Genomic DNA, 12,150 nt, shown 5'->3' with positions numbered 1-12,150 from the left:
TTGACATGTATTTATTTACTTCCACTAAATCGCAAGTCTAGCTTGAAAAATGAGGCAATGATCTTTTTCCTTTTTTTACTGACAGTTGACAGACAAATCTTGAGAGCAACTGAGTAAAATTTAGGTCTGAAAGAGGAATTCAGGAAGTGTGTCGTTCTAAACAGAATCTGGTTAAGAAACCTTCCAACAGAAGCCAATGCTAACTTTTTTGAAAGAATATATAGTCTTGTTGCAATATCAAAAAGATTTAACGAATGTAGAAATAATTCTCTCCTGACAGTCAGAGAATCAAACAGTTAGAACTGTGCACAGACAGTTCACAAACCACATGGGAGTGGTTTCTACACAAATTGTGCTACTAATTCTGGTGAAATGTTCCTGTTCATTCAGCTCCTCTTGTTCATTGGAATCATGGTTTCCTGGTTATTTTGAAATTTTCATAGTTGTCAAGAGTTCTCTAAGCTGAAAACATTAAATTCCAGTCACTTAAAAAGAATCCCAGAAACAATCTTTGAATACTCAAGTCTTGACATCTTTCCACAACTTCATGAATAAATGGCACAGGAGGAAATTGAATTAGTTCTGTCCTGTAACGCTTCTTCCATTTTGAAGGTGTTATTAGCAGGAAAGATGTGAAAAATTTCAGGGGGGTAGTGGAATGTGGTTGTTTATTAATAACTCAGTGAACCAAGTGAAGTTGTGTTGGACAGTGCAGCTGGTTCATCAAATTTTTACCAGGGGTTCTGCAATCTCAACTTCTTTTTATTACCTAGTCTTTATCCATCAGTGTTCAAGTATAAAGTGCAAGAGCCCTTGAGGCTACTTGCTTTTAGGAACAAAGAACTACTGAAAAAATCCAAGCGAATCTACCCTAACTAGGCTAGAACAGGTAGACAATATGCTGTCTGTCCAAACGCGGCATGACTCTCTGTCAGAACACCTCATGTCTTTAGCAGCAAAGTCACCTCTTTCACATCTAATGCTGAGAAAATCCCCATTTTTTTTTTCCATTAAATATCGTTACTTCCCTGTTCACCACAATTCACACAGCATCCCCAAAGTTGCTCTGCCAGTTTATACCATTGGATTTGCTTTGTTTTTATTGCTGCTGACAATAGCTACAGAATAAAGTACACGTTGTCAGAAGGGAGTTTTCAGCAGGTTTGTATTTACCCTCTGCTTGAACTGCATTATATGTTCCTTCACGCATGAAAGCTAAAGGTAAAACTAAAACTCTCACTTGTGTGCTTAAGAGAATATGTGCTAAATCAAACCATTTCTGTGAATTCTGGTGAATTGGGCTACACCTCTTTGCAGAAAAATTCAGATAAATTTGGTTTTGTGCTAATTCAGTGAGACTGTCATCACAGACAATATAGTTCTGCACACCTCAAATACCAATAAGGCGTGAATACCAGTAAGATGCTCAATACCAGCATATGAGAGGCTGATAAGTAAAATAAAGCAAGTCATTTAAGTTACGGAATTGGTGCATTATGCTGCACCTATACCGATACGTGAACTCATGGCAGCTGAGAGCTGCTAAAACACCATGAATTGCTGCCAGCTGTGGCAGGACAAATGGAAAAATCAAGGGATGCCCCAAGTCATCCTGCAATTTCTCAGGCAAAAGGACCCCATACAGGTGCTTTTACGCGTGACAGAGCGGACAAACAATACTGCAGACAATTCTGATATCTTCAAAACAAGGTCAAACTCCACATCTTCAAATTCAGTATCACAGTGGATTGTCTCAAATATGGATATTAATCAGGTCCTCCAGCCTGGTTCTCACTTCATACACTGAGAACTGTGCTTTTGTTATGTTAACTTCATTCAGCAACTCTGCCACCTACCCCTGGTCCATATTCATGTTTGTTGGTTGTAAGTTTGGATAACTTGTTTTGAAAGTATAAAATCATAACATAATTTGTCTTTAAAAAGGCATGAGAGCTCTACTGGTCTGTGCAGAACTCATGTCTTTGGAAGTATGACGATGAAGAGACTGAGAAATGATGTGGAAGTATGACACGCGTGATTGAAGACAGGAATTTTAAAAATGGCATCAAAAGGAATACATCACTGAAGAAAGTTAACTGGAGAAATTACCTGTGAATATTGACATGCCAATGTGTCACATTTTCATGATGGAAATCAAGGCACACAGCAAGAATTTCCAATTAGCAAACCACACAGTGACGTGGGGGAAGGCTGCCATATATTTTCCTGGATAAAACGTTTTCTGGGCTTCATTTGGGTATGCAATATACTCAAGTGCATCAGATTTTTGATTTCTGAACCATTCTGCATGCACCACACAAACACTTTAACACTTTAAGTGCTGTAACTCTGACTAGAGTAATATTCTGTCTCTGCTGTTTGGAAGTCTTAAACAATTCTGCCAAATCCTCTAGTTCTACATAGAGGACATTTTTAAATGAAAAAAGGAGATGCATCAATGGAGATGCAGATGTACAGCTGCACGATGCAGAGGCCACTGGGACGCGTAAGCACAATGCCACACAGCTTTTTCAAGAACAACCTGATACCAAAGAGCACATGCTGTCGTGGGACCAGCACGTGGGTGTGAATGTGCTCTGCTGAGACAGCTCTGCCAGTAATAACATGCTGCCAGAAATGTTTCTGGTAAAACTTTGCAACATAGATTTGCTGTACACGGTTTGTGAAAACATTTCCACCGGATATTATGGAGACTGCAACCTTGCCAAAACTACAACAGATGCTTCAGTGAAATGCAAAGAAATTTCAAGCTGATTGAGTACAATGAGATTTTGTTTTGAACCCTGGCAGGAAACTGCATTAATACAGTTCTTCACGGTATTATTCAACTGATTCAAAATCTGCACTCTCAGTCGTTGCGATTGTAAGAGTTTGCCACCTAAAAGTTAATTTACATATGTTGTATTATCTTATGTTTCGTAAATCCAATATTTTTTTTAAATGTGTAAATCTCATCTATCACTTATATATACATATATCTCTCCGTAGTTACTTTTAGATTTTTCAGTACAGAAGCATACAAAAAGAGAGCTCATTCACAGATACCATACATGAAGATTAAAATATTTAGCAGATGTATGCGCCAAACCACAGATTTTGATTTTCAGGAAGATAACAGAGAACGAAACTACCAAAGTTATGGATATCATTGCATCGCCAAGACGAATGGGTATTCCCTACATTTGTATTACAGAATTAATGAATCTAGACAACGGGTAAATGGGAATATATATCCTTCGATGCTTCAAAAGAACAGAACAGTACAATCTTGTTGGAGAATTCCTCAAATCATTGTTCTAGTGCTATACCTTAATCTGTTGTCAAAATGTGAATTTCATTTACCAACAGTCCTGCAGTCCAGTAGTTTTCATTCCATTTGCTTCAAGAAAAGAATCTACTTGTCATCATCTTGGAAGTCTTTATATTTTTTTTATAAAAAATAAATACTACACAACAGGTAACAAAAGAACCTTATTTCCCCTTGAAATGGAAACATGCCTCCCTGTTGCTGTTTTATTTAATGTTTAGAAGTTAATTGCATTACGGCAGTTAATTCTTTATGCAGCTCCGTAATTAAGCATAGAATAATCAGGATCACTAATAATTTTCTCAAGAGTTATCTGTCAGCACCCATAACTTGTCATAAACCCAATTATGTCACTTTTGGCATACCTTTCAACACTGTGGTGCCTGCCAAAGTAAAAATCAATAAAAGATTATTATTATTCCATGGCTGATACTGGGTAAGTGGCTCCAGTGGCACTCCCTGTTGGGAGACTGCCATTAAGGCTTTTAGAACTGCATAATTTGAGTTTTATTAAGCTACTCCAGTGAGCATACCTCATAACACAAAAGTATTTTCAAACTTGTTAATAACTCCAATTGACTAGTTACCATGAAACACTGTGCTGAATAACACTGATGAAACTTACTGAAAAACAGCACAGACTCTTCTGAGTATGCATCTGATAACAACGGAGTTTCACCAGACTTCTGGTCTGATGGGAAAACCCATTCTCTGCCACACAGGCACACATTTCTCCATTTTAATACTTGATATATGTATTATAAAATGCACTTGAAATTACAAGGTCTGCAAATCTCATTTAAGATACCACTGAATTTTGTACTGCAACACACTGCTGTAATGAATGTCTTGGTTCTTCACCACAATGAAGCCTACATATTTCTCTTTCTTCTCTGAATCTTTCAGATCAGACTGGGTCTTTCAGCAACCTACCCTAAATCTACCTTTAAAGTGCCAAGATCTAAGATGTATTGATCTGACAACGGTTCTGACAAATTAGATATTCTAAGCACTCGGATTACAGATCTATCTCCTTAATAGCTGCACATTTCTCATTCATTTTACCTGCCACATTCAGCAATCTCCTCCTTCTCAAAGTGTTCATGAAATTCAAGTAACTACTGTCTTCGGAGAGCAGAAGCCACAATTAGCTGGCTGTTTGTTCTTACACTGAACCTCACATAAAAATTTATGTTGAAATTCTTCCATTGTTAGTGATCCAACATGTTGAATATGGTACGTAGTTCTAATTACCTCAAAGCAAAAGAGATGCCACAGAGCTGCATAAGTACAGAGGTTACGTATTATTAGGCAGGAATGACTGAGCTATGAGGACAGCTCAAAGTGGTTACTACACTGGGACACAACACAGCTTAGAAAGGAAAGCAACTGGTATGGAAAAATAAACAGTGTGTTTGTTTATTATTTCTCATGCCAAAGGGAGAAAAGACCTAGTGAAATAAAAAAGCAGCAAGTTTAAAGTAAGTGTGGGAGGGGAAGTAAATTGTGGAAAATGTAGCTATGGGATGTTATGGAAGTCAGAATGCCAACAAATTCAAAAAGGACACAGATAACTACACGTTAATGGAGCTGGAAATTGGTGTAGAAATGTGACTATGAGCCTAAGAAATGCTGCACTGCCAGGTGACAGTGAGTGGGAAAGTACACCAGAGGAAGCATCGTGCTATGATTCCCTGATTTTACATATTTATTTCCCAAGAATCTACTATTTGTCCCTACCAGTCATAGGCTTTTGTACCAAATGGAATTTTGTTCATATCTAGAGAGGCTGTTCCTACTCTGCAGACTATGTGTCAACAAAGACTTCTGAAATCAATCAGCTTGGGTAAATTGGCTTGTCCATATCTAATGCTCTTGAATATACAAAAAAGACCCAAACCAGGTCAAACCCTCCTCCACTACAAAACCATCAATCCACAAGAAATTTAGTAATAGATATTACTTCTTAACACTTTTTTTTCAGATGTTTGTTTTTTTTTTTCTCTCCAGATATCTCCACTCTGTAACATCTTCACTGCCAGGTCTGAATGAATAAATCTCAATTTAGTAAATATTACTTTTACAGTAATCACCAACCAGCACCAGTATAGCTTTTTTCATTGAATTCAGTATTTTCTCAGATTCCAAACCTCAATTTGATATGATAAAATAAGTTTCAAGAAATATGTACCAACTGTGTCTCAAAAATATCAATTACTGTTTACGTTCTGATAGATGCAGAGTCATTCAGGTCGGGTCTCAGCTGGTCACTAAAGCAACGGAGACTGTAATTTTAAATACAGTCTCTCACATAAGCAGCTGTAAAATACACGCTTCTACATATGGAAAATAGATTTTTCAGTGCTATGAAACAATTTTTTGCCCTTTTGCTTATTTGGCCATCAAGGTTTGCCTCAGGAAACAAAATACAAAGATTATTAACGGAAGCAAAAAATATTGTTAAAAATTTATTATTTATTGGAAAGGGATACTATAGTGAAATTAGTAATCATTGAAACAAAAGGTATTACATTAATATATGAACGCAGTGTATTATTTCCTGGGTCTAGGCCTTAGACTGTTCTAAACTCTGAAGATCACAAAATCTTTAGTTCAGATACGGCAGAATGCTGCCATAAGCTATCAGCTTGCTGCTACAATAAGCTATAAACTATGGACCTACAATATTTTTGATTTATTTTCCAAGATTTGGTCTCCAAAACCTCACAAGTCTTTTCTCAACTTGAACTTCCTACAGTTTGAACTCCTGTAATCTAATACAATGGAAAACTTCATTTTCATAGTCTTCAAACACATTATAGCTGGTTAACTGTGTTTTGTATTACTCCAGTAATACAAACAATTTTTGAGGAAAAAGACAATGAAAATTATTAAATTCTGAATTTTATACATTTTGATATTTAATTTCTTTTACCATAAAAAACAGGTTTGTCTGAAAAATCTTTTGAAATTAAAAGTTAAAATTTCTGAAGCCTGTTTTACTTGCAATTGCAATGGAACATACAGAGTAAGTTGACAGGTACCTATTGAGGAGCATTAACTTCCACTGAGGAGTGTAAACTCTAACTACAAGCTAACTTCTCACTATGCTTTTTTTTCAAATATGAGTAATTTAATATAAAACTGGGGATTTCTAATCTTTGGAAGGTAACTTGGCCTCATCTGTTCAACGCACCACAGTGAAAAGATGAAGATTTCAGAATAAGGAATAACATTAAAAATGCTTAGTTAACAACATCTATATCTAACTATAAAGAAAAGTAAACAGTAGATGAAATTTATAAAATGTTGCTGTTCAAGCTCTCCAGAAGCTACTTTAAGATCAATTAAGCTAAGTTAAAGTTGACACAATCACCAGCTAAGGAACTCACTCCAATACTGTATATGCTATTCATCTTTATAAAAGCATTCTGGGCTACAGTCTGAAAAGCAAAATGGAAATATAGTCATATCCTAGTGCAATCTTCCCCAAGTTCTATCAAAGAAAATGGTAATGTTCAGTGAACCTACTTAAAACAATTTGTAACAATTTACACAGCATCAAAATGCTTCAAGTCAACTATCTAATAAATATTTTTATGTGTTAGTCAACATTATAGAGCAAATACTGAAATACAGATTATTCAGATTACACATGGCCCATCACATGTTAATTAGTAAATGACAAATTAATTATGCAGTAAATAATCACATACCTACTTCTCTCAGTCTTTAGGAAGAAATATAGTGAATCTTTTCAGTCACTTTGGCATCAAGGATGGCTTAAAACCCATCAATTCCACTAAAAGGGTTTCACAGAAGACTCTTGTCTTGTGATTGTTCCTTAACTAGTCAGACTCTGCCAAGCTTCAAAAGAATGTCTAGGAATCCGTACTTTTTTTTTTTTTTAAAAAAAAAAACAACCCACAACCCCCTAAAAACCCCAAGGTCAGTCACTGTCTATTTTGCCAGAGATGCTGATCCGCCCACATGCTAAATCTGCACAATGCTGATTTTTGTGAATTTATTTTTGTTGTTGCCAAAAGAAATGTTTCAACAACAGCTGCTTTTCCAAAAGAAGTCACTCCGAATAAACAAAGAAATCTGTTAGTGAGGTCCACATAGCTCTGGTTTATAAGAAAACTAATTACAAGAAGCGTACGAATCCATTAAGTAGTCTTGTCTCTTTGTAGAGATAGGGCTTGCTGAGTGGACAGAGTGAAGAAAGAGCACTTTAGAGCAAGGAATGATTGTATTAATAAATAACAGAGGCAGTATTATACAGAGGGGTGTTAGAACACATTAACTCTGGGAGCGTCCCCTCTGTAGAGCACTCTTCAGAATCAAGGGATGGCTGCCCCTTCCTCTCATGTGAGCACATTGTGCAGGCTCCTAAAACCAACCATCTGTGCATGGGAAGGTGCCCTCAGAGAACCCTCTTCACTGACAAAATTCACAGCAACAAAATTGCTAGTTCCTGCCACCTAGTGGGGGTCAACACCCTGCACTCATGCCAATAAGTTTAATGTGAACCATGCAAATACAACTGAATCACATAAGAGGAAGCATTTGTTCATAAAAGTGTTTTGATCACACAAGTTGAACAATATAACAGTAAAGAATAATCCAAAGGTGAATCTCAATGAAAAAAAACTCCACTACTTTAAACTACATTCAAAGTATCCACAGGACAAAACAAATTATCTTCCACAATTATGAACATACTCAGATTTGGCCATGTGAAAGAAAGTACGTGTAAATGAGATCTCCATTTCTGTTACCTTTGCAATGGTCTCGTGCAGGCTGAAGGAGGGATCCAGCTCTTCAGTTTTTGTTTTATGTACAGGAAAAAGAGCTTCAGAGAGAAAGCTAGAATTCTGTGAGAAAGAAAGAAGAAGCCTTTTAGGATTCCACATAGATTTCCTCCTTCAAATGCTTATTGGATTTTGTCCAGATATTGAACAACCCTTCAAATTATTCCTCAGTTTTGCCAATTATTAGAACTTATTTCACTGATCTAAATAACTGATTCCAAGTCCCCCAAAGAAGCAAAACCCCCTAAGCCTTATTACTTTATTTCCGGAACAGCAGTTGCCTTTGTAATTATTCTTCCCAAAGCAGCTAAAAATTTTGCCTAGAGGAAGAAAAAATAACCATACAGATTTCATTCTGAGCTAGGCAGCAATCAGACATCTTATTAAGTACGTTATGATTTAGTCTTCAGAAGAAAGGTAAACACAATAATCAAAGAAATACTTTTATCTTCTGCAACCATCCTACTTCTGTGTACAGTAGTATCATCTACATAATATGGGGTTTTGGTCAGTTCCCTAGAATTATATCCCTTAGGCTGATCATTCTTTAACACCAGGATATCTTAATATATTATTTGTACAAGATGTTTGTCTCTTCTTGCACTGTAAGAAATCAATACATTTGGTTGCATATTTACTGTCACATGGAAAGAGCAAACTGATACGCAGGTGTGAACTGAAAAAAAGCAAACCAATTTAATACAAAACCCAAGCCTCAAAGGTGCACACATGCCTAAAACGGGAATTATTTTAAACCTATGTTGCTGAAGCTGGTATAATAATCCAGAAACTAACCTGAAAAGAAAAATCTTTCTCTCCATCCCTATAACTCCTGAGACACACATCCTAAAATTATCCTTGCTTTTGTGAAGTACCTCTGGTGTTGCTTTTTAGGCATGACCTGAACTGCCTCTCTTGGAAAAGCCAAGAACCTAGTGGCCATGTAATCCCCACCTGGCATAAAAATAGGTGTAGAGGTGAATCTTGAGAGACTGAGATGCTCGATGTGGTGAGCATGCTTTAAATTCACTCACTGCTCACCAAGAGCAATGAGTTCAGTACAAAAGCATCTTGATATATACTGGTCTTCAATAGCTTCTGTCTCATACTCTGTATTCACAAGAAGTGAGGCCCCTTTTCAGGAGCATTAAATCTGGTAATGATGCTCAACACATACCTCACCAGCCATAAAGTTATTTTCATTCAGAAATTGTATGCTGAGCAGTGCCCAAATAAAGCTTTGGTTAAAAAAAAAAAAAAAATAAAAATCTTAAAACTGACCTGAGCTTTAACAGGATTAATTTGTAAGGCTGGCGCTCCACTCCCTTTTCACTTGCTAAAAACAATCTGTAGGGTTTATTGTTTTAAACATCAGGAAGTGAGCAAATGAGAGAGACAAACAATTTAGATGCTTTGTTCTGGCTAGTACAAACTCTTTTTTATGTGACTGAGCTTTGCTCTTTCACATGCTGGGTTCTAAGCCATACAAAGACTGAAGAAAAATAGCACCTTAGCTAAAAGAACTGTTAACTTCAATTCAAACAAAAAAGTTAAAAACAAGCAGAGAAAAAAAATGCCTATGCTCTTCCTTGAAAAAAAAACAATATAAAGTACCTTACTTATGTACCCCGGCGGTTAAAATGGTGGCATCTGATCTATGCCTGCTGAATTGAAATTTTTTTGTATTATACTACACAACACAGTGCATCGTGCGGGTCAGAGCTAGTTCTTGATCGGGCACAGCACCAGTAGCTCTTTTGCCGAACAACTGTGGGACACATGCATTAAAATCGTATCAGTGATGTGATATGTCAATACACTCTGCTCAAAACTCCTCAACTTAGGTGAACTTCCCTACAGTTGCTCAATTCACCTCCTGAGCTAGTACTTCACAGTTAAATTAACCTTCTTTGAAAAGTCTGACATGTCTCACTGACATGTTCAGGAAAACTCAAGGAAAAGTATGTCTCAAAAAGGTATGCTATATTGCTGGTAATTTTGCTTGTTAATTTTTTCTACAAATTCATGCCTCCACGATCAATACTCTATCAGTATTTCAATACGTTCCTAGAAGATTATTTGTGGTAGTAAGCTCCAAACACTTCCTTAAAAAGAAAAAAAAATATATATATATAACCAGCACCGACTTATACAATTTTTTGTGTTCAGCGATGCATCTGTGTGTTATATAATTTGTCACAGAAGTATCAGAATAACAAATGAAGTCATTCTTCCCTTCAGAAAACTTTTTTTTTTGTTTGTTTAGATCTCAGGAAGATGATGCACAAAGTCATTTATTATAAGATAAAATACATGCTTCAAGACTAATTCATGACACCTATTCATCTTTGTTTTAAGTTTGCGCACCAGTTTACAGAGTCATGTCATTTGACTGGGGGGAGGTTGAGGAACACTGTCATTCTGCTACGGTGGTGCTAATGCTGTTCATCATCATTTACATAATTGCAATCAATAACTTAGAATTACATTATTTATATTCATTCTTGAGTACCTGAGAGTCAGTGAAGGGAATAACTACTGAATTAGATTTGCTACACAAGATCAGATTATCGCTCCACCTAAACAAATATTCTTTCTTTAGAATCCAAGATTTGATGGACCAGATGCCTGTAAAGCAGGAAACACCACTTAACCAGCTTGTATCTCACCATACTCTGGACACACACCTGCAGAGCACAGGTTAGGATTCTCGTACTCCTTCATTCATCTCACATTCAATGGTGAGAGATACAAAGAAGAGATACAAAGTAGGCATTCATACCCATTCTCTTAATCTAGGTGCCTTTATGAAACAAAAGGTCTTGCTCCTTCCAAAGGAACACAACATAAGTAAGCAATAATAAGCAAATAAATCAAAACACATGTTTTCATCACATGTGGCAACTCACAACGGAAACAAGGCTCTACCTGCTAAGAGCTCAAAAAGGAGTCATACAGAATCACTGTGTCAAGCAGGCTTGAGTATTTTTGCATGATTAAGCTTTCTGCCCAGAAAACAAAGTGCGAATGAAATAAATCAAATAAATACAATTTCATATATTTGTACATATTTATAGATAACATCTATTATTTTGTGTGTGTGTGTTATTCTGTGTGTTGGTATAGACAGATAATACTTGCAAAGAGTTAATCCAAGATTACTATCTGAAATAACTTCCTGACGTGAAATATCTTGCTCTGCATTTAGAAAGGGAAATGTTTAAAACGGTTGTTGTTCCTTTTTTTTTTCTCTCCATAAAAGACCCCTCCATAAAGAGCTACTAGAAAGGCAAACATATTCCGTTTCTCTTGCCTTTTATTGTCTTCCGAGCACTAGGCTCATCAGGGAAAGCTGCGTGAACTGTCCAAGTAACAGAAGCCCACTCTTTATCCCAGGGAGCACATGGCAGAGATACGAGTCCAGATGACGTTTCAAGAGTTCCTCTCAGCATTTAACAGCAAGAGCAACAATTTCCAACAGCGAGAAACTGAATCGGACTCCTCATTTATTCTTTCAGCAAGCTCACAATAACAAGCATTGGTTTACTTGCCTTTTTTTTTTTAATGGCAATTTGCTAGGCAAATTTCTAGTAAATACACACTGAGAAAAAGACATGCTAATCTAAAGAGCCCTAAAAACAACCATATTATTTCTTTCTGGTTTTCACCCACAGTAGGAATTCCAGCTATAGCTGCTGTCCTCGTACTCTCCCACACTCACTTCCTAAACAGAACTCATCTGCCTTCACCTCTGGTCAGGCACCAGTTATCACCGCACTTTGTACAACGCACACCTGAATGCTCTCAAGATGGTATCAACTTATATGGAAGGACTTTTTCAGGGTCACGCCACTGTGAGACACCCTAAAATTTAGGAGGCCCAACTTCCAGCCATGCCTGTGAAAATTTTCTCCTCAAAGTTTATCACCTTTTGTAAATTATTCTGTCAGTACACAGCTACCCAAATGGATTAAGAACATTCCCACTCCTGATATGAAGCTGTTGGTA

At 36.7% G+C, this 12,150-nt stretch overlaps 1 protein-coding gene across 1 annotated transcript in view; it reads right to left on the bottom strand.

Annotated features, from left to right (window-relative positions):
* NAALADL2 (N-acetylated alpha-linked acidic dipeptidase like 2) overlaps nt 1-12,150 on the bottom strand; it is a 244,835-nt gene that overhangs the window by 54,814 nt on the left and 177,871 nt on the right. Inside the window, exon 11 of the mRNA XM_065640342.1 lies at nt 8,110-8,205. Within this exon, the coding sequence (XP_065496414.1) occupies nt 8,110-8,205 (96 nt within the window). The remainder of the gene's footprint in view (nt 1-8,109; nt 8,206-12,150) is intronic.

Source organism: Caloenas nicobarica, chromosome 8 (assembly GCF_036013445.1).
Source record: "Caloenas nicobarica isolate bCalNic1 chromosome 8, bCalNic1.hap1, whole genome shotgun sequence".
Lineage (NCBI taxonomy): Eukaryota > Metazoa > Chordata > Aves > Columbiformes > Columbidae > Caloenas > Caloenas nicobarica.
This window is presented reverse-complemented; position numbering and strand designations above follow the sequence as displayed.